The sequence below is a fragment of the Rhinoraja longicauda genome, chromosome 42 (assembly GCF_053455715.1).
Source record: "Rhinoraja longicauda isolate Sanriku21f chromosome 42, sRhiLon1.1, whole genome shotgun sequence".
In the NCBI taxonomy this organism is placed as follows: Eukaryota; Metazoa; Chordata; class Chondrichthyes; order Rajiformes; family Arhynchobatidae; genus Rhinoraja; species Rhinoraja longicauda.
Genome location: NC_135994.1, coordinates 1,431,030 through 1,451,642, shown reverse-complemented (window position 1 = coordinate 1,451,642; position 20,613 = coordinate 1,431,030). Strand labels below are relative to the sequence as shown.

General features: G+C 47.0%; 1 protein-coding gene across 4 annotated transcripts in view; it reads left to right on the top strand.

Moving 5' to 3' along the window:
* Positions 1 to 20,613, top strand: part of lima1a (LIM domain and actin binding 1a) — an 80,890-nt gene that overhangs the window by 57,402 nt on the left and 2,875 nt on the right. For 3 of the 4 annotated variants that reach the window (XM_078431249.1, XM_078431250.1, XM_078431247.1), the window contains exons 7-12: positions 7,203 to 7,354; positions 11,747 to 11,839; positions 14,611 to 14,724; positions 15,885 to 15,954; positions 16,552 to 16,643; positions 19,371 to 19,504. In XM_078431249.1, the coding sequence (XP_078287375.1) occupies positions 7,203 to 7,354; positions 11,747 to 11,839; positions 14,611 to 14,724; positions 15,885 to 15,954; positions 16,552 to 16,643; positions 19,371 to 19,504 (655 nt within the window). The remainder of the gene's footprint in view (positions 1 to 7,202; positions 7,355 to 11,746; positions 11,840 to 14,610; positions 14,725 to 15,884; positions 15,955 to 16,551; positions 16,644 to 19,370; positions 19,505 to 20,613) is intronic. The other variant, XM_078431251.1, reaches the window with a different exon arrangement.

Genomic DNA, 20,613 nt, shown 5'->3' with positions numbered 1-20,613 from the left:
AGTTGGGATTGAACCCGGGTCTCTGACCCTATAAGGCGGCAACTCCACCGCTGCTCCACCATACCGCCCGCACTGTTGAAGTGGCTGGCTACCTGTGTGTGAGAGAGAGCCTTGCTGCAAGTTTGAGTGGGTTAATCCATTTAAGGTGCAGGTACTGCCACTCTCAAGTGGTACTTTCTGAACGAGTCCAGGAACAATGGCGGTGGCCATGGTCAAGTATAACTGAAGTAGCACGCCTCCCTCCTCACTTCCTGGAGCACACCACTGGCTCACTATTGTTAGCGACGTTTGCTTTTCAAATATATTCAAGTATTCCGCCCATCTTCCTCTTGGAAAAACGGAATGCATTTATAGCATGTCTCAATCTCGTCGGGTTAGTTCCCCTCATCAACTGCAGCTCTCCAGAATGCACCTTTCAACTATTTACAGACTTTCATTTGAAGAACTGCTTTCAAGATGTTTTGCAGGATTCCTGTTCAATGGGGATGTGGATTTGTACATTCCAGTTCTCTATCATTTTCCCGAGTGTGTTCATGCATGCATTAGTGTGATATCTTGTGTAACCTCTGCATTACTGTAGTAATTGTGTAGCATCTGGTCACTTCCACCCTCCCCCACTCCCAATTCCATGTTGTAAATTGGAAAGCCTTGTATATTTTTAATAATATTCATACTTAGTGATGCAGCTGGGTATTTCCCAGCTGAATTGCTACTTGTTCTTTCAAGTCTGACACTTGCCTTGCAGACATGTTCTATCCATTATTTGTGGCTAAACCCTATCTTCTGGGGAGCTTTAAGGTTGCAGTGGATAAGTTGAGCCAACATTCTCTGAATGCATTCAAGAGAGAGCTAGATAGCCTTGAGGATAGCGGAGTCAGGGGGTATGGGGAGAAGGCAGGAACGGGGTACAGATTGAGAATGATCAGCCATGATCACATTGAATCGCGGTGCTGGCTCGAAGGGCCGAATGGCCTCCTCCTGCACCTATTGTCTATTGTCTAACATTGTTTGAGTTGAATAGGAAGAGTGAGCATCACGGGCATGTTGTGTGTTCTTTCTTCATCACTTGGCTTGCTTTATCCTGGGACACCAACCATCTTTCATCATTGCCACCTTCCAAGAAGCAATTAAAGATTTGGAGGCCATCTATACATAATATCCTTCTAATTCCCAATGAACAGAAATATACTGACCTAATGCAAATGGGATTAGTGTAGGTGGTTAAAAAAAGTTGGCATGGATGTGGTGGCCAATTTCTGTCCTGTACGACTCTATGAAGTCCCAAGGTCGCCCGCTTTTCCATCAACTTTCGGGAAAAGTGGCAACACCTGCCTCCCAACTTGAGCTTGTGTGGGTAGCTCTAAAACTGTCCACTTCTATGCCTCTTAACAATCCTGTTAAATATCTGTGTGTGATCACAATATCAAAACCAGGGTATCTTTTATGGATAACGACAATAATATTGTGCCCACACCTGGTGCAGAACGTCTTTACTGGTCTGGGTGGGTAGCAGAGGAGGAGTGGTAAAGGGGGTAATGGTCAGAATGCAGAGTCGATCTGGTCATTGCCTAACAAAAGGATAAAACTAGTTAATATTTAAACATGGATCTTTTCAGCCCTGGAGGATGGAGGGTCTAACCAGAGATTGTTATTAAAAACTGAGGCAGAGGGAAGAGTAGGGCAGCAGTCCAGAGTAAGGCACGCTGACTCCTGTCAGTGGAGCAGTGAGCGAACAGTCCTTGTGAAAGCAACTCTGTCTCCCAAGTGTTTCTGCCCACAGGCTGTGGACCTTTTCATCCCTACTACTTTCCTTCTGGACTCCCTATATATCACCGTGTCTCCTACTTGCCCTTCGCTTGGCACAGTCCCAAAACAGATGGAACATCTGTCCATCCAGCTGTACACACACACACACACGCACACGCACACGCGCTCCCCGCCTCCATTCTGTGAGTGGCCATGTGTATGTGCGCGCTAATGTGATAATGGAGTTTTGCAAAGAGTAAGAGGGTGACTACTTAACCCGACGGAAAAGGTGAAGAAATGATTGCTGGCCTTGGGCAAGCTTGTGTTCCACTCGTACTGGAATGCCTTGGGCATCAGCTTGGCGCATACCTCTCATTCTGTGCAACTCAATGTGAATCTAAGCCAATCTCACTGCGTAATGATGGCTCCAGCTTTCTACAGCTTCCCCCCCCCCCCCCCCCCAAGACTGGTGCACGGCACTGTCCTTCAATATTTAGTTTAGAGATACAGAGTGGAATCATGCCCTCCGGCCCACCAAGTCCGTGCCAACCAGCGATCCCCGCACACTAACACCATCCTACATGCGCTAGGGACAATTTGCATTTATACCAAGCAAATTAACCTACAAAGCTGTACATCTTTGGAGGAAATCGGAGCTTCCCGGGGAAAACCCACGCAGATCACGAGGAGAACATACAAACTCTGTACAGACAGCACTCGAGGTCAGGATCGAACCTGGGTCGCTGGCGCTGTGAGGCAGCAACTCTACCGTGCTGCCCTATTCTGCTTGTCCCAAGTATCGATCCCTATAGCTCTTTGAAAAATAAAATGCTTCCACTGAGGAGTTGAGTATAGGAGCAAATAGGTCCTTCTACAGTTGTACCGGGCCCTGGTGAGACCGCACCTGGAGTACTGTGTGCAGTTTTGGTTTTCAAATTTGAGGAAGGATATTCTTGCTATGGAGGGCGTGCAGCGTAGGTTCACTAGGTTAATTCCCGGAATGGCGGGACTGTCGTATGTTGAAAGGCTGGAGCGATTGGGCTTGTATACACTGGAATTTAGAAGGATGAGGGGGGATCTTATTGAAACATATAAGATAATTAGGGGATTGGACACATTAGAGGCAGATAACATGTTCCCAATGTTGGGGGAGTCCAGAACAAGGGGCCACAGTTTAAGAATAAGGGGTAGGCCATTTAGAACGGAGATGAGGAAGAACTTTTTCAGTCAGAGGGTGGTGAAGGTGTGGAATTCTCTGCCTCAGAAGGCAGTGGAGGCCAGTTCGTTGGATGCTTTCAAGAGAGAGCTGGATAGAGCTCTTAAGGATAGCGGAGTGAGGGGGTATGGGGAGAAGGCAGGAACGGGGTACTGATTGAGAGTGATCAGCCATGATCGCATTGAATGGCGGTGCTGGCTCGAAGGGCTGAATGGCCTACTCCTGCACCTATTGTCTATTGTCTATTGTTTGTGTATCCAGCATCCATCTGTGCAAAGTGGAGTCATTGCATCCAGGAGCCCTCCCCGTGGTGTTCTATCCCTTTTTGAGGACCATGAAAGTCAACATTTAACTTCCCTCAGTTCCTTGTTAAAACATAACCAATACCTGCAGTGTGGATGCCCAATCCCATTTATCAAATCGGTGGCACTTTGTACCCCTCTCCCAGACAGAGGGTGTTTCCCTGTTGCTTCCCAGGAGCTCTGCGCAGAAGTTCCTGGACTTGTGTTCATGTCCTTTGGATTTGCTCCTCAAGTTGTGCTGACAGTCTTCAAACATTCCAGCTGCCCTGCCTGTGTCATGTCCTGTTGACTCTTCTTTCCCCCCCCCCCCCCATGTAGCCAGTATTTGTTGGTCTTTCTCATTACACGATTTAGCAATTCTCCAAGTGAGGCCATTTCCTGTATGCGAGCCAAAGGTCAAATGCATTTGGTGCATTTCTGCATGGGGGGGGGAGCGCAGAGATCAGATGAACCATTGGAGACTGCTTCGCAACTTTTTTGGCGAGCTATACCTGGCGACACTTTGCATACTTTGTGTATGGCATGCAACAGTGACTTGTCACACATGATAATAAAGTATCAATCAACATGATCGACGTGTAAAATGTGTGCCGTTTCTCCCTTTCAGCCTAAAATTAAAAGGCTTATTTCCCCGTCGTTGGCTAATCACACCTAGAATTAGCCTCGTTTCCCTTCTTTATAAATCAGGACCACGTTTGCCTCATGCTCATTAGCCAGATGGTGATTCCCTTCAATGTGTTGAGCTTTTTGTTTTGCTACCGGTTTTGTCGGCGTTGGACTCGTGCTCTACTAGTCTGTGCCTCGTTCTTTGAGTGATTTCTGCACTTTCTTCTCTTGTCATTTAAAACCAACCCACATGGAGACTTTCATCACTGATAAGCGCAAATAATGTTTCAAGTGTGCCAGAAAGCTCCTGGTCGACCAGGCGGCAGTAATCTCCACCCTCTGTACATGTCTGAGATGGGGGCACCTTGGGCCAGCAATTTCTGTGTTAATTTGTGCCGTGCCACGATAATTCTCAATGAATTAATAAAGATTCATTCAACCATGGATCATTTGTTCAGCAAGGTCTCGGACGTCGTTGGGCTGTGCCTTTTGTTGCCTGTCTTCCCCTCGTGTTCAGGGTGTGGGAGTGGAGGGATAGTGTGGGTGTACAGGAGGAGAAATGGCAGGTAAATGGGTCTACTGCTTGGTGTTTGGCACTCTTTGTTCCAGGATATGGATGCCTACTTTGTGACTGAAGTGAAATCCCCATGATCCTGTTTCCCTTGGTTTTCCTGCCCTTCCCCACACCAGATCACAGCCCTTGTCTCCCTGGATTTTATTTCTCCTTTAAACCAGCAGTGCTCGGATTTCCTAATTTGCAACTTCAAAATTTTGAAAAACATTGCATGACTTTGGGTAAACAAAAATGTCATCTGCTGCTTGCCAACACTTTTTTTGGACTTTGTTTTTATGGCAATTTGTGTCTGTTTTTTTCACGTATTGTCTTTCTTTTCAACTGGATCATGCAGTCTCGGAGCTAGTTGGCTCTGTGCTCTGACAGTCCAGTTTTAATTTAACAAAACGTTCAACTGTGGCATTTAAAACAGACCATTCAAACACAAGTTATCTGATTGTGAGTTTGCACGTGGGACTAAGTGACTTTAAAAAAAATTCCCCCTTTAAGTATTCTGAGTGCTTGCTGGGGATTGAACCGGGCGCGCAGCAGCAGAGATGAAGGAGGGGCTCTTCTGTTGTGCAGGGCGGGAAAAAGCTGCCTCCCCTCCGGCAGGAGGACTTTCACCTGCATGCTGCAGCATTTCAAGTATCATCAGGGTCCCGAGCAGCTGATATGAGCAGTTGGCAGAATCTGTCAGGGAGGAGGAGAGGCTGTGTCCTGTTGACTCATTCCTACAATTAGTCCACATTGGTATTCAGGCCTAATCTGTTATTAAGTTGGACTGTAATTAGAGAGCACGTTGAGGAGGAGCCACATTATACAGCAGATGCTAGGCATCTTTTGGCTCTTGTGACAAAGCAATTTGTAAGTTTTCTTATAATCATCTTTGTGGGTTTTTTAAAGTATGAATGTTTTTGCAAATTCCGTTTGTACCACAGTGGCAAGAGTGTGGCACAGGCCCCATTCAATTTTTGCATCAAATCTGAACTCTAACTGGGGCAGCAGCAGGGTTGTTCCAAGATGACCTGGCAGAGTCGGTGGGCCCACAGCTGTGACAGTGCTGTAGGTGAACTGCAAAACCTTTAGGTTAGAGAAACGAGCCCTTTCGCCCACCGAGTCCGCGCCGACCAGTGGTCCCAGCAGGCTAGCACTATCCAGCACTTACAATCTTTACCAATGCCAATTAACCTACAAACCTGCATGCCTTTGGAGTGTGGGAGGAAACCCACGGGGTCACGGGGAGAACGTACAAACTCCATACAGCAGCACCCATCGTCTGGATCGAACCCGGGTCTCTGGCGCTGTAAGACAGCGACTCTACCGCTGTGCCACTGTCCTGGAGGAAGGAAGAATACTGGAGCCCATCAGCCCCTGTCCTCCTGTCATCTTTTAAAAAGAACCAATTCAGAGTTGCAAGGCACGGAAACGGCTTCCACAGCAACTGAATGGAATTCAGAAACGGAATAGGGGCAGGTTATCAGCAAGAGAGCAGTAGATTGAGCTGTACGCTGTTCATGGTGAATCTGTCCTCCTGTGTTAAGTGGTTCCTGGAGGTTTGCAAATCAGTAGTACCTCTGCTATTCTCCGGGCATGCCATCCCTCTACTATTCTCCGGGCATGCCATCCCTCTGCTATTCTCCGGGCATGCCATTGCATTAGTGACAGGTCAGTATTTGGGCGATTTCCCCCTCAAGCAGCAAAATGGATTTCGCCGTTTCTGCAATGGATTGAGATGAGCTAGGTCGCCATGATGCTGCCTGACCCACGGAGTTACTTCAGCACTTTGTGTCTTGCCTTTGCTCTGCTTGGCTCTTTCCCGAGCATGTGGTTATCCTGTGAGTTGGGAGTCTTTTGGGGGGGGGGAGAAGCTTTGTTCGGTAATGTTACCTTGTTGGCAGGTAAACCCCAAATGCTTCTTGCAACTCTCTTGCAGTGAGCAATAATTTTGAGTCCATTTTATTTTTTTAGCTCTTCCCAAATGACTGCTCTCTAGATTATAAACTCCTTGACTAGGTATTGTGCTCTTTCAGCATTAGTTTATAATGGGTCTCATTCGTGAGAGTATGTATATTAATGTTGTGATGGAGATTTGGGTGCTCAATCGTTCCGTGCCATTTTTGCTGTAGTAATTTAAAAAATCTGGCCAACTGAAAGGAAAAATGAAAATGTAAAAGGCCATGCAAAAAAAGTGTATCCTAATTATAAAGTCAATGAAAGGTTATACAGTCAGACAGTTGTAAAGTCAAATATGATCTGTAATCATTTGCAGATGTGTAGGCCCGATTCCCCCTTTATCCTGGTTGAGGGGCAGGGTTGCCAACTTCCTCACTCCCAAATCAGGAACCAAGGGTGACGTCACCACCCCACGTGACCTCACCCAGCCAGCGGCCACATGCTCCCGCTCCACCAATGGCACGGGAGGCCGCCATTGGTGGAGCGGGACCACGTGGCCGCTAGGTGAGGTCACGCGGGGCGGTGACGTCAACCTTTGTCCCTTATTTGGGAACGAGGAAGTTGGCATCCCTGCTAATACAGGACAAGGGCGATCCCGTACGGGAGAAACCAATTTAGCCCAAAATACGGGAATTCCCGGCTAGTACGGGACAGTTGGCGACCCTATGTAGGGGTAACGTGGTGGGGTGGGGGGGGGGGGGGGTGGAGAAATGCATAATATTGATGGCAGTCTAATTGTGTTTGTATTGTATAGTGCTGCTTTCTTTGATCTGGCGACTGTGTTCATTAACGTTGCATTTGGCTCTGTTTGCACTTCATGCAGACCATACCTCGCCGGGAACGAGCCCTGATAAAACTGAATCTCAGGTTGGTACGGAGTTGGCAGACATGCAGGAGCAGACATCAGTGAAAGACAGAATGGCATTGTACCAGGCTGCTGCATCACAGAAGGAGACCAGCCTCCAATCTCCGACAGTAAACACCTTTTTGAATATGCTTCCAACTGCGGCGCTCTTGATTGTAATGCACCATTGAGTAATGTTGTTGAGGACTTCTATTATAATCTTGCTCTCGCTGTAAAGTTGGAACATGCACTAAGAAGTTCTAACTGTGCCCACCCACTATGCCTTTGCTGAAGATCATACCTGCACTTTGTAGCTGAATCAAAATCTAAGCCTGCTAACCAGACTGATTCAGATTTTTATTTTGCATGCATGCATTACTTGTCCCTTCCCTCTCACCCCCACCCTTCACCTTCAACACGATTGGCCCGCACACTTGTGGGCGCCTCTCCTGTAACCATGAAGGTGAGAACCTTGTGTAAGAGGGAACTGCATATGCTGAGGGTAGCCACAAAATGCTGGAGTAACTCAGCAGATCAGGCAGCATCTCTGGAGAAAAGGAATAGGTGCTGTTTTGGGTCGAGACCCTTCAGACGGAGAAGGGTCTCGACCCGAAACTTCGCCCATTTGTTTTCTCCAGAGAAGGTGAGAACTTCAATGCTTTGTTTGTCACACAGGTCCTACAGGTTCTACGAGCCATCAAAGGACCAGCGCACAGTTTGTTTCTGGGTAACGGTGGCACAAACACGTGCTGGCGGCTACATCTCCCGGATGTCCCCGTACACCGCGCACTGCAAACAAAGCGCACTCGCTATTTTGCAAGCAAACGCAGCATCCATTTTGCGCACAGCAAGTTCCTATAAAACCTGGAGATAAATTGTCCATTAATTCGCTTGTTGGATGAATGTTGGCTCAGGCAAGCAACTATTTGCTTTCTTTAAGAAAATGGTGGCAAGGGATCTTTAATGGGTAAATGGGGCTTGTGTTTTCACGTCTCCAACCGCACCTCCACCGATGCATCACTCCCTGCGGTTAGCGGAGATGCCAGCAAACATGCATCTTGAGTCTGTCGCCTTCGAACTCTGCAGTACGAGTTGTGCCAATTTGGCTGAGCTGCTTGTTAATGTGTCTCTGCTCTGTAATTAAAACCTCTATCTTCAAGCACTTTCCCCTGGAAAAGCAAACTGGCGCAAATCTTTCCTGCCGCGCTGCCGCGTCAGACTCTGTGAACTTGAGCCCAGTGATATCTGGTTACTGGATAAGTAGTGCATCATTATCAAGGGGGAGGGAGTTGCACAAATTGTTCTTGTGCTGTTGTCTTGCAGCAGCAACCTTTGCCTCGGTTGCCTCAAACCTTCCTCATCACCCATTGCTTTTGGGCCAGTATTTGTTTGCCTTGTGTTCTGCTGAAGCCCTCTTGTGTGTCACTGTTGGGTTGTGTCCCTCCCGGCTTCAAGGATCGCAGTCTTTTTACATGCAGGCGTTAGTCTGTGTGGTTTTGGGTATATTTGTTTTGCGGTTAAGGTACTGAATTTCCATCCAGAGGCTATTAATGATCCAACGACACGCATTCAAATCGTGACACGAGTTCAAATCGCACCACAACAGCTGGGGTATTTAAATTCAATAATTTAACCTGCAACTATGTTAGATTCAAGAAAGTGAAGCATGCTTTTTCTTTTGAGATTCCAGACCCATGGCAAGGCCAAATCCCAGGAGCATCTGCCCTGTTCTGTGCCCGACTGGTGCAAGGATTCCTGTTTTTTAAACCAGTGTTTCCAGGCTCCCTGCATTTCTCGCGAGCAATTGCCTTTTTGGCAAGGGTGGGTAGCTAGTGCCAGCTGCCCACCCTTGCGGTCTGTGGGCAGCTGGCACGAGCACCATAAGTGGGAAGGGGTGAAAGAGAAAGACAGAACACTAGAAACACGTAGCGGGTCAGGCAGCACCTGTGGAGAGAAGAACAGTTAACGTTTTGGGGTTTGAAGACCCATTTCTGGTGGAGGATAACATTCCCACTAACGTACACCTTTGCTGCCCTCGTTCTGCTGTTTAACTTGATGCTGATCAATGTACCTTGCACCACTTTGAACTCCTGTCCCCTGCCCTTTTCTGCACTGCTGCCCCTTCCAGCACCTTGCTCGGTCCACAGATCCTTCAAGGTGAGTCCTTCCTGATTGCCTGCTGCCTGCATTGGTTATACAACAATTGGAAATGGCTTTGAAATTTTTTCTTAAACCTGTCTTTTTAAAACATTACAGCCTTGGAGTAAATAAGGTCACCTCTGGCAGCCCCCCGGGATGGAGGGCGACTTGATTCCACTCTGGTTTTGCCGTTTGAGCCCGATGTGGGAAGGGCTGTTCCATGGCGGGAGGGGGTGATGGGTGAGTGGGGAGTTTGGCTCTCTGCTGTGTGCTCCCAATAGGGTATAACGTTTCACTGTCTGCTGCCGCCAATGTGATTGTTTGAATAATTAATTTCCCCCTGTCTGTCTGTCTCTCTCTCTCTCTCTCTCTCTCTCTCTCTCTCTCTCTCTCTCTCTCCCCCCCGAGACACTAAGCCTGAAGCAACACTGCTGCTGTCTGCCTTTCACGTGGCTGTTAACCCTTCAGGAGCCCAGTGATCCAGCAGGCTCTTATCTGGGTCCTGTGAGAAGCTGCCATTATCATCTCCCCCCCCCCCCCCCCCCAGCACTTGAACTAGGCATGCATTCCACATGGATGAATTTGTCTCGCTTGGACAAATACAGTCTGAGTTCCACACGTTGACAGCAGGATTTCTTTTCCCCCCCCCTCGCTTTTAATTCCATTTCAGACTGATTCCCTCACTACCGTCTTTCTGTCACTTTCAGTCACAGCCTTTGATAATTCTACCTTTTGAGCTGAGCTGACTTCGTATTACAGCTTTCACAGTCACGTTTCTGGTTGGATGTCCTAAAGGTAGTGTTGTGCACAGTAACAAACCTTTCCCAGCCTAGTGAGTTTCCCCCTTACTCTAAAACAGTACTATCTCCTGAGGGAAAAAAATAAAATGGGGACTTGCTGGAAACTGCAGATTTGAGTTTGCGTAGCAGCTTACCGCATCTTACCGCATCTTTACAGCACTTTGCAACCAGTGAAATCGGGTAATAGTGTCATTGCAGTGTAGCCAAACATGGCAGTCAGTTGATGCATGGCATGATCCCACAAGTAGCAAATGAGTGGAAAAGCCGTTCAGATGATTGGCCATGACCCCAGGAAGCCGCACTGTTACTATAAACAGTGCTGTTAGATCTTTGCATCCATTTGAGGGGGCAGCCGGTGTCTGTTTGAACTTCTCATCTGAAAGATGGATCACGCTTTAACTGGGCATGTTGTCAGGGAAGCCATTCTGCCCCTCTCATTGTGTTTTGATGCTGATTTTTAAGCCCATTTTTGTCAAAGTGGCCTTGAGGTGATGGTGTGTAGGAAGGAACCACAGATGCTTGTTTACACTGAAGATAGACACAAAATGCTGGAGCAACTCAGCATTTAGAAGGATGAGAGGAGATCTTATCGAAACGTATAAGGTTATTAAGGGGTTGGACACGTTAGAGGCAGGAAACATGTTCCCAATGTTGGGGGAGTCCAGAACCAGGGGCCACAGTTTAAGAATAAGGGGTAGGCCATTTAGAACTGAGATGAGGAAAAACGTTTTCAGTCAGAGAGTGGTGAATCTGTGGAATTCTCTGCCTCAGAAGGCAGTGGAGGCCAATTCTCTGAATGCATTCAAGAGAGAGCTAGATAGAGCTCTTAAGGATAGCGGAGTCAGGGGGTATGGGGAGAAGGCAGGAACGGGGTACTGATTCTTTGAATGGCGGTGCTGGCTCGAAGGGCTGAATGGCCTCTTCCTGCACCTATTGTCTTTTGTATTTCTCGGCGGGACAGGCACCATCTCAAGCGAGAAGGAATAGGTGCCGTTTCTGGTCGAGACACTTCAGACTGAAACACTCTCTCTCCAGAGAAGCTGCCTGTCCTGCTGAGTGACTCCAGCATTTTGTGTCCATCTTATTGAGGTGATGGTTGTCAACTGGTGGACACCGTTCTCTCTGACTCTTTGCATGGAGGTTGTGGATTCAAGACATGCCCTAGAGACAGAGCAGAAAATGCATTAGTGAAGGAGTGCCGTATTGTTGGAGGTGCTTCCTATCTGGTCGGGTTTATGTAAAAGAGCTCGCTCTGTGCGAGGAGCTCCCTGGTGTCCTGGCCAACATCTATTCCTTAATCATCCCCCTTAAAAATAAAAAATAAATCTCAATTTGCTGGTTGTGGAAGCTTGCTGTGCGCAAATGGCTGCCGTGTTTCCTGCGTTTGGAGCAGTAACTACCAATTTAATCTTTGGCCACAAATTGCTGTGGACCCTCGACAACCCCTGAGGCTGTGACGAGGTACTATAGAAAGGAAAGTTTGTTCTTAAATTTGCTCCAGTTGAAGTCTCTAGATTCGAGTAGTGATTGTTGAACTGAGCTGGACTGCTTCTGACACTAACTGTTGTCTTGGAAAATGCCTAGACTTTGGAAGAGCTTGTGGCGCCGGGGGAAGTGGTCGACACCAAGGAACTGTGGGAGACCAGTGAAGTGGCCAGTCCGAAGAAGCTGTCCCAGGTAAAAGGGGGCCGTGGTTTACTTCCAACCTCTCTTGTGGATGTGGGCGACATCTAACCATGGCAGAGTGGAAACAGGCCCTTTGGCCCAACTTGCCCACACCGACCAACATGTCCCATCTACACCAGTCCCACCTGCCTGCATTTGGCCCATATCCCTCTAAACCTGTTCCTGTGTACCCATATAAATGTTTCTTAAATGTTACCAGCCTCAACAATCTCCTCTGGCAGCTCATTCCATGCACCCATCACCCTTTGTGTGCAAAAGGTACCCCTCGGGTCCCTATTAAATCTTTCCCCACTCACCTTAAACCTAAGTCCCCCCCGGTTCTCCAATCCCCTACTGTGGGCAAGAGACTCTGTGCGTCCACCCAATGATTTTGTATACCTCTATAAGATCACCCTTAATCCTCCTGCGCTCAAAGTATCTCCAAGCCTGCTCAACCTCTCCCTATAGCTCAGGGCCTTGAGTCCTGGCAACATCCTCGTAAATCCTCTCTGCGCCCTTACCAGCTTGACAACATGTGTATTATAGAAATACCTTTTTTATTCCCACATTTTTGGTTTGTTCCTGCAGGAACTCAATGGGTCGATTGTCCTTCTTCTAATGTCTTACCTATCCTGTGATTGCAAATGCAACAAAAAGCCCAATAGAACATGCCTCAATCACTCAGCATCCAGGCAGTCTAAATGGCAAGAGAAACAATTAATGTTTTGGCTCCAGGACCGTTCCATTAAAACAAGCAACAGCCAGACATGTGTTTTTTCTCACTTTGTTCTCACCAGTTCTGAGGGAAGATCACCGACCTGAAACGTTAGCTCTGTTTCTCGCTCCTTAATTCTGTGACGGCAGCACTTGCCAGCTGCCACTGCCTTCCTCAGGGCGAGAAGGTCAATCTGGAAGCAGTCAGATTGACTTGCATATGGTTTCACCACAGGCGACAGTACTTCTGCTGACCTTTGCCTTCCCCTGATGGTTATTAGAAGCAGGGATGACTAACCACAGGTCCCCGGCATAGGAACACCGTTAAACTTCCAACGCTAGTTTAGAGTACAAACGGGTTCACCTGACATTTTCCTGCATCCTTCCCCGAAGTTTCAGACTGGTATATTCATCTATCGTGAGATCTGTGTCTGTTTTAATTTTAAGATGTTAATCCTGTGAATGTTGTTTTTCAATGTAAAGTAGTGGATGAGGTTGGCAATAGCTCTGTCTCTGGCAGCAAAGGTACATCGTCAGCAGCAGTGTGTGAGAGCAGAATTGGGATTTGATGATGAGTGGTAGGTGCACAGAGAGGATTGCTACTGGTTTGAATCTAAATTTACACATGGTGAGAACTTAGAACAGGGATGCAGGCTGGCACCAGCTCTCCGGTCCTCCATCTCCAGGCGAACATCTTCCGCTCGACAGTTTATCCGCTGGTGCCTCTGCAGCTCTCAGCTGCCGATGTCTAACCAGGCTCCCGACTATCACCATCAACATGGGGCTTGGTCTGTGTGCTGTGGACAGAGGGTCGGTTGTATCCCTGGTTGCCCACAAGGTTGACCCTATCCCAAGTATTTATTGAATCACTGCAGTGACTCTTACCCCAGGCCATGCCTTTGGTTGTGAAGATGTGCCACAAAAAATGTAGAGTCCTACAGTGTGGAAACGGGCCCTTCGGCCCAACTTGCCCATGCCAACCAACATGCCCCATCTAGACTAGTCCCACCTGCCCACGCTTGGCTCGTATCCCTCTGAACCCACCCTATCCGTATACCTCTCCATGTGTCTTTTAAACGTTATAATACCTTCCTCAACTACGTCCTCTGACAGCTCGTTCCATATACCCACCACCCTTTGTGTAAAAAAAAGTTACCCTTCGGATTACCCCTCTCACCTTAAACCTATGTCCTCTGGTTCTTGATTCCCCCACTCCAGGCAAGGGACCATGCATTTACCTGATCTATTCCTCATGATTTTGTACAAATTTATAAGATCACCCCTCATCCTCCAATGCTCCAAGGTATAAAGACCTAGCCTGCTCAGCCTCTCCCTATAGCTCAAATCTGTTTTGTCTTTGTGAATCTATAGGGAAGATATTGAGAATAATAGATGTTGTGTAATAGGACACGATGAATAACCACATCAGTAAAATGTGCAGCAACACGCCATCTATTATTCTCAATATTTCCCTATAGTTTCACGTTCTTCCCTGTCCACCCTTCCCCTTCATCATCCACTCGACCGCAGCAAAAGCACAACTGAATGAAAAAAGCAGATAAAAGGCAGTCGAGGGACCAGGAAGTAAGATGACAATTACAATTTGATCTCAGTCGTAGTTGTACAGCACGGAAATGGGCCTTCGGCCCACTGCATCCATGCTGACCTTTTTGCCCACCTGCATTAATCCCATTTGCCCACATCTTTAGACTAGAGTAAACATCTTTTTATGACTTGGTTTCAATGTTCCTGGTCCGAGTTTTGAATTACACCATTGTTGCAGCATGCAGCTGTCGAATATGTTGCAGTTCCGACTCCTCTTCGACCGCCACTTTGGTCCCTAATGTTGACAACGTGCTCATTGTATTGCTGGGACTTCACCTGCCTTTATTGCCTCTGTGCAAGCAGTTTGAGCTCCTGAGTAATTACTTGGTTTATTTTTCATTTTTAATTTCTTTAAACACCCTGTAATTTAACCAGCTTGCAAATAAAGGCAGACTGTGTTTTGCGAGACCATTGTGATGTTCTTTTGACTCTCTGCATGTTTCTGCTGGCTTTATCTGTTGTAGTCTGACATATGCACCAGTGACCTTGAAATACATGCAAGCAACGGCAATGAACAGAAAGAGAATGTGCCACCAGAAACTTTGACCAGCACCTCCCCCCATGCCGAGCTGCAGAAGGTATGTCAGCGTTCTTTAGCAGGGATAGTTGTACAGTACTGATCACAGCAGGGCTGACATAGAGTCATGGCTAGGTTGTTTCTACTTGAACCATAGCTACTTTGTTCCAAGAATCCATCAGCTTGACTTTGGCTGAATGCCTGGATTCAGAGAATGGCAGGAGATTTGCTTCCCTTCCATAGTTTCGGGAACAAAGCCTCCCATTACCTTTCGAATTACCTTCAACCCCTGAAGGTCAATGGTGCCCTCCACCCCTTTCCCTGATGTTGTGTGATTCAGTGTTTGCCGATGTGAGAGACGTCCCGAGGTGCTTGCTCTTTATCCGTTGCAATATTCAGTAGATCCATCCCCACGCTTTCGTGGCTGCCTTTATAGTTGTGAATTAGTGCCCTCTTCTGGTCAGCCCACATTCTGCAATCTCCATTGTTCACAGTTCTCACACTGCTGCCAATGGCTTGGTCAACACCACCTAAAATCTGCAGTTTGGTCATTTGTTACTCTGCTGCTTGTAGCTCCTGGTGCACAAATATTCTCCTGCGATTTTCCACATTGTTGCACTCATTGTCGGCATATTTCAAATCCTTAGTTCCTGGAGAACTTCAAAGCAACACAGGATTAATTCAGGGACTGTGTTGCCTGCTGGCCTTTTAATGAAATCGCTTTTCCAAGTAACTTTTCTGGAGTTGTGCACTGCACCTTGAAACTCCCTGCATGTGAGGAACATATCGCCATAACCCAGCAGCTTTACATCTGGTATGAAGAAGGGTCCCGACCCGAAACGTCACCTATCCATGTACTCCAGAGATGTTGTCTGACCTGCTGAGTTACTCCAGCATTTTGTGTCCAGTTTCACATCTCTGACCGGTGATTCTAGCTTCTGCAATGCCCGGTTGTTCCCGTTTCATCCACAACTTTAAAAATAGAACCTATTCAATCTCAGTTTGTAAAATAATCTCGGTGCACCAAGATTTAACTAGTATTCCAATCTTGGGAATTTTGAGCACCAATCTCTTGCTCTTCAATCTTTTTTACACTGCTAACCAGGGATCAAGGTGTCCTTTACTCACCAGGGCGTGAGCCCATTGATCAGATTGAAGAGCAGCAGGAAATTAGTACACTAGAAAATGCAACTTTACAATTCCCCTTGTGGTTTTCCTCAGGGATCTGTGATTGAGAGCACCAACACCTCTTGGAAGAGTTTGCTTTCTGAAAGATGGGGAGATGCCCAAGGTAAGGGATGCCGCTGTTACGCTCGGTTACCCGCACGAGTCCTTCCTGTACCAGAGCCACCCACGCACTAGTCAGCCAGACACCACCCCTACCCCTAGTCACCCAGAGCCCTACTGCCTCTGGAGTTCTGCCCAACCCTTCCTGCGGGGGGGAATATAATGCTCACTCTAAATTATTCAAAATCAGTGGACCAAATGGTGCCCGGCTTTGGTCATGGAGCTAACTGGCCATTGGCGGTTTAGTTCCAGAGACGTGCTGATCAGGGATCCCAGTGTATCTGGCGCTTTGCTGTCGTTGAACTCTGCCTGTGCGCAGGGTCCACGTATTACCCGGGGAAATCTGCCCCCCTTGCCCTCCACCATCCAGACTGGCAACAGAGCACCATTATCCCCACCCCCATGGGGAGCTGTGGTCAGGTGCTGCTACACAACCATTTCCAGCCAGAAGGTGGCCCACTGGAGCTCTGACCATGTTTGCATTTCAAATAGAAAATGAGCATTGATCCTGTTTGTGCTGGCACTGAACAAAGCAATCACTGTGGGTTTTAATTCATTCTTTTAATCCTTTTTAATTTAAAAAAAATGAATTTTAATGCAGAAAATGAAGGGATGTCAAAGCTTTCAACTGACGATATAAAACAACAAAGACCAACCATGGAAATACAAAATATTCCAGCCAAACCTGCTAAGGTAGGCATTCCACTGGGTGTCATTTATGTTCAACTTTACAACAAATGGTGCCATAAAAAAGCATATTTTTCAGTCATTTTTGGTTGTCTCCCTGCTAACAGTATCTGTCCACACTACACTGGTATTGCTCCAGCATCTCGCCACATGTGCCCATGTGTCTCTGTGTAAGCTTGTGTGATAAGCGAGAGCAGTGGGTGGGGGGGGGGAGGAACTTAAATACCTTATTTCACAATGGATGTAACCTAGAGTTGGAAGTCTTTTGCTGTGGAATACGCTGTCTGAAATCAAGGGTAGCTAAAACCGTTTGCAGTACTAACTGTTTGCAGATCAGCTAATCTGGAACCTGACTCAGTGGGTCAGGCAGTGTCTGGAGAACATGGATAGGTGCCGTTTCAGGTCGGGACCCTTCTTCAGACAACCTCCTTCAGACCCCGAGTCTGAAGAAGGGTCACAACCCGAACCGTCACCTATCCATGTTCTCCAGAGACACTGCCTGACCCGTTAAGTTACTCCAACATTTTGTGGGGTTTTTTGTAAATCAGCATCAGCAGTCCCTAGTGCCTGGTATCTTCCTAAACCTGGATCAGTTTAATGCTACCCCTGCCTGTCTATGGTCCAGCAGTCCCTAATGCCTGGTATCTTCCTAAACTTGGATCCGTTTAATGCTACCCCTGCCTGTCTATGGTCCAGCAGTCCCTAATGCCTGGTATCTTCCTAAACTTGGATCAGTTTAATGCTGCCCCTGTCTGTCTATGGTCCAGGAGCCTGGTGCCTGGAGAGCTTCCAATGTTTGCACAAGTGACTGCCTTATCTCGGTGCCAGACTTTGAGCCACCAAGTTTATCACCGGGATAAGGAGAAGAGTTTTGAGCCGAGCAAACAGCTCGTCTCCTGGACTGCTCAGTCACTGTCCTGAGTTCCAGCACGATGCAGCTTGCGTCTAAGTTGTCGGCCACCTGCTGCGTGGAGCCTTTCTCAGGCGCTGCGTTGCCATGGTTATAAGATCGATGAGCTTATTACCACATCTGTTGCCATGCTAATCTGAATGGAACTAGAATTAAGTGCTCCCTAGAGAAAGTCCAAATGGAGATTGGGTATCTGTTCGTGACCAAGTTGTTCAATCCTCCAAAGTAGGCTAATTTCTTAAAGGGGAATTTTGGACATAGAGTATCTACTTGGGATTCTGCACTCTCCTGGTGATTGTATTGACAGTATTCACTATATTTCCAGCTTTTCATACATGAAATGTTTAGAATAAATTTTATGGAAGGATTGAAGTTTTAAACAATCAAGGTGAGGGGAACACATGAAGAATTGTTTAGTCTCTTTCAGTACTAAATCATTTGTGATTATGAACTCTTTTGATATTACCTTTTGACATCCTATTGCTTGTTGATTATATTGCTGCTTAATCTTATTTCTTTGCCTATTTTTCAGCTTCTACCTGTTCCTGAAGTATCCCTTTTCTCTCTCTGCATTCCTCTCTCTCCGATATGAGGTTCTGTTTGCTCTTTGTAATGAAACTTGACATGTTTTTAAAAAAAACTTTAACAAAAATTGCTTGATCTGAATTGATGTCTAAGCAAGATGCTGCTTCCGTTAACTGCACAACTTATCCAAAGCTCGTTCGGCTTGAGCTGCATGGCTGTGTTGCTGCTATTGGGAAGGGAGAGGAGGATTACAGTCTTGGTCTGCATTTATGTAAATGTTTTTTTAATTCATGGGGGTGTCAAACATTTGTGGGAATTCTTATTTATGGATTTGGACAAGCTGGTGTCAAGTATGCCAATCATGCCACGGGGTTTTGAGCACAAGGTCAGTAGAAAAGCTGTTCCATACCATCCCTTTTGCTCACCCCAACCCCCCCAAAAAATCGAGGATGTTACATGATTTCTGATGCAAACTTGATCGTTTTCAATGTAAAGCAACATTTGGAGTAGGCAAGATTTTTGTTTGAGCCCAAGACGATCTCACCAGATTGAATGCTGAGCGGGCTCCATTCAACTCGCTCTCCATGAGGAGAGATTAAGTTGACTTGGACCCCTCTCGAGTTTGGTGCAATGGGAGATGATCTCATTGATCTACGCACAATTCTTACAGGGCTTGACGGGGTGGAGAGTCAGGAACCAAGGCCCACACTTTCAAAGCAAGGTGTTGTCTGTTGAGGATAGACATGAGGAAGAATTCTTCACCGAGGTTGGTGAATCTTTGGAATTCTTAACCCAAGATGGCGATGGAGGCTTAGTCACTAAGTATATTTAAGAGAGACCAAATAGATTTTTGGATGTTAAAGAAATCCTAGGATGTGGGTCAGTGCGGAGGTGAAAGGTCAACCATGATCTTACTGAATGGCCTGTTCCTACTTTCTCTCCTGGTGCCAAAGCTGTTTGAAGACGTCACCTTGCTCTTCCTCCTCTTCCTGCCCCTGTTCTGCTAATCTGTGTTTGACAAATAATTGGGGAAACTGTTCGGAGAAAGCATCAAAACCTAAGTCTAAACTGAATTTGCAAAATCCAAATGTGACATCCTCCTAATTTGCCCATGTTTGCTGCCGACTTTCTCCAAGCCAGTTTCTCCTCTGGTTCCTTTGCGATCCAAAGGACTTTTGAACATGTGAAGTGGTGCCAGTTAATCCTAATGTCTTGTCACATTTCAAGATTGTGCCTTGCAGCTGTTGTATAATTCTCATCTAACAACTGGTGCCATGTTTTTTTTGTTTGGCTCCCAGAAGTTCCAACTCCCAGCTCGGGAGCTGTGTGTCACCTGCCAAAAGACCGTCTATCCCATGGAGCGCCTGGTCGCAAACCAGCAGGTGTTTCACAGCGTCTGTTTCCGTTGTAGCCACTGTAACATGAAACTCAGGTGAGGGCTCTGATTCTGCTTTCATCCTCTGTCTTTGTCTAAAATGTGTTCTCTTGAACCTCTGGCCCTCCTCTCCGATAGATATGGGTAACTATAAACTTTGCATGATTTTCCTTGGGCTTTTGCTTCCCACCACCTCGAGCTGATGCTCCATATAGACAATGAATTCCTAATCCAGGCAAACAAGAGACTATTTCCCAGAAGACCTGCCTTTGATTTGTCTGGCCTCATTAGTTGGATTCTGGGTTGTGTGCTTGTTGGTGCAATGACAAGCAGGCGCAGCCAAATGGGACTTGGTTGGCACGGGCGAGTTGGGCCAAAGGGGCTGGATAGCTCTAGATTCAGTCCACATGCTTACTATCCCTCCCCACACATCTTTCTCTCCCAATAAATGCCATAAAACTCTGATAAGCTGGCACTCCTGGGTACCCAGTGCTGGACTGGCAGATTTTCCTAACTCCTCTTAATATACAAACACATTTTTTATTTCGCTTTTGGCACATTACGCAGTAGTATCATTTCCCAGTGAACCTGGCTGAGTTTGAAGGGAGCAGGAAGTACACAAGCACACTGGACACCGGCTCCAGGTGTAAACGCACCCACGTTGCGATTCCCAGCTCTACTTGCCCTCCAGACTGATGAGCGATCCAGACGTTGAATCAACGCACCCGGGGGTGATCGCTGGTCAGCATGGACTCTGCGGGCCGAAGGGTCTGTGTCTATGCTGTATCTCTAAAAACTGAGCTCCTGGAAGAATCCCACAAGGTCACAGAACATGCAAATTCTGCACAGACAGCACGGGAATGAAACCGGGTATCTGGCGCTGTGAGGCAGCAGCTCGACCAGCTGTGCCTCTGTGCCGCCCTAAACGTTTGAGGCTGGGGGGAGAAGAAGATAAGGGGATAATCTTGCCTCTGGGATGAGGTAAGGATTTGGACCCACAAGTTAACCAACTCCAATGAGATTACAGTCCTGTGATGCTGCCGTGTTGTGCTTTGTTTCTTTGTCTGCATTTAATAACAACTTTTGTTTGGCTGAGTGAGGCCTGCTCTGCAGGTCCTTGTTCTCACTTTGCGAGCCGCCTTAAAACCTTTCCAAATTTGTTTTGC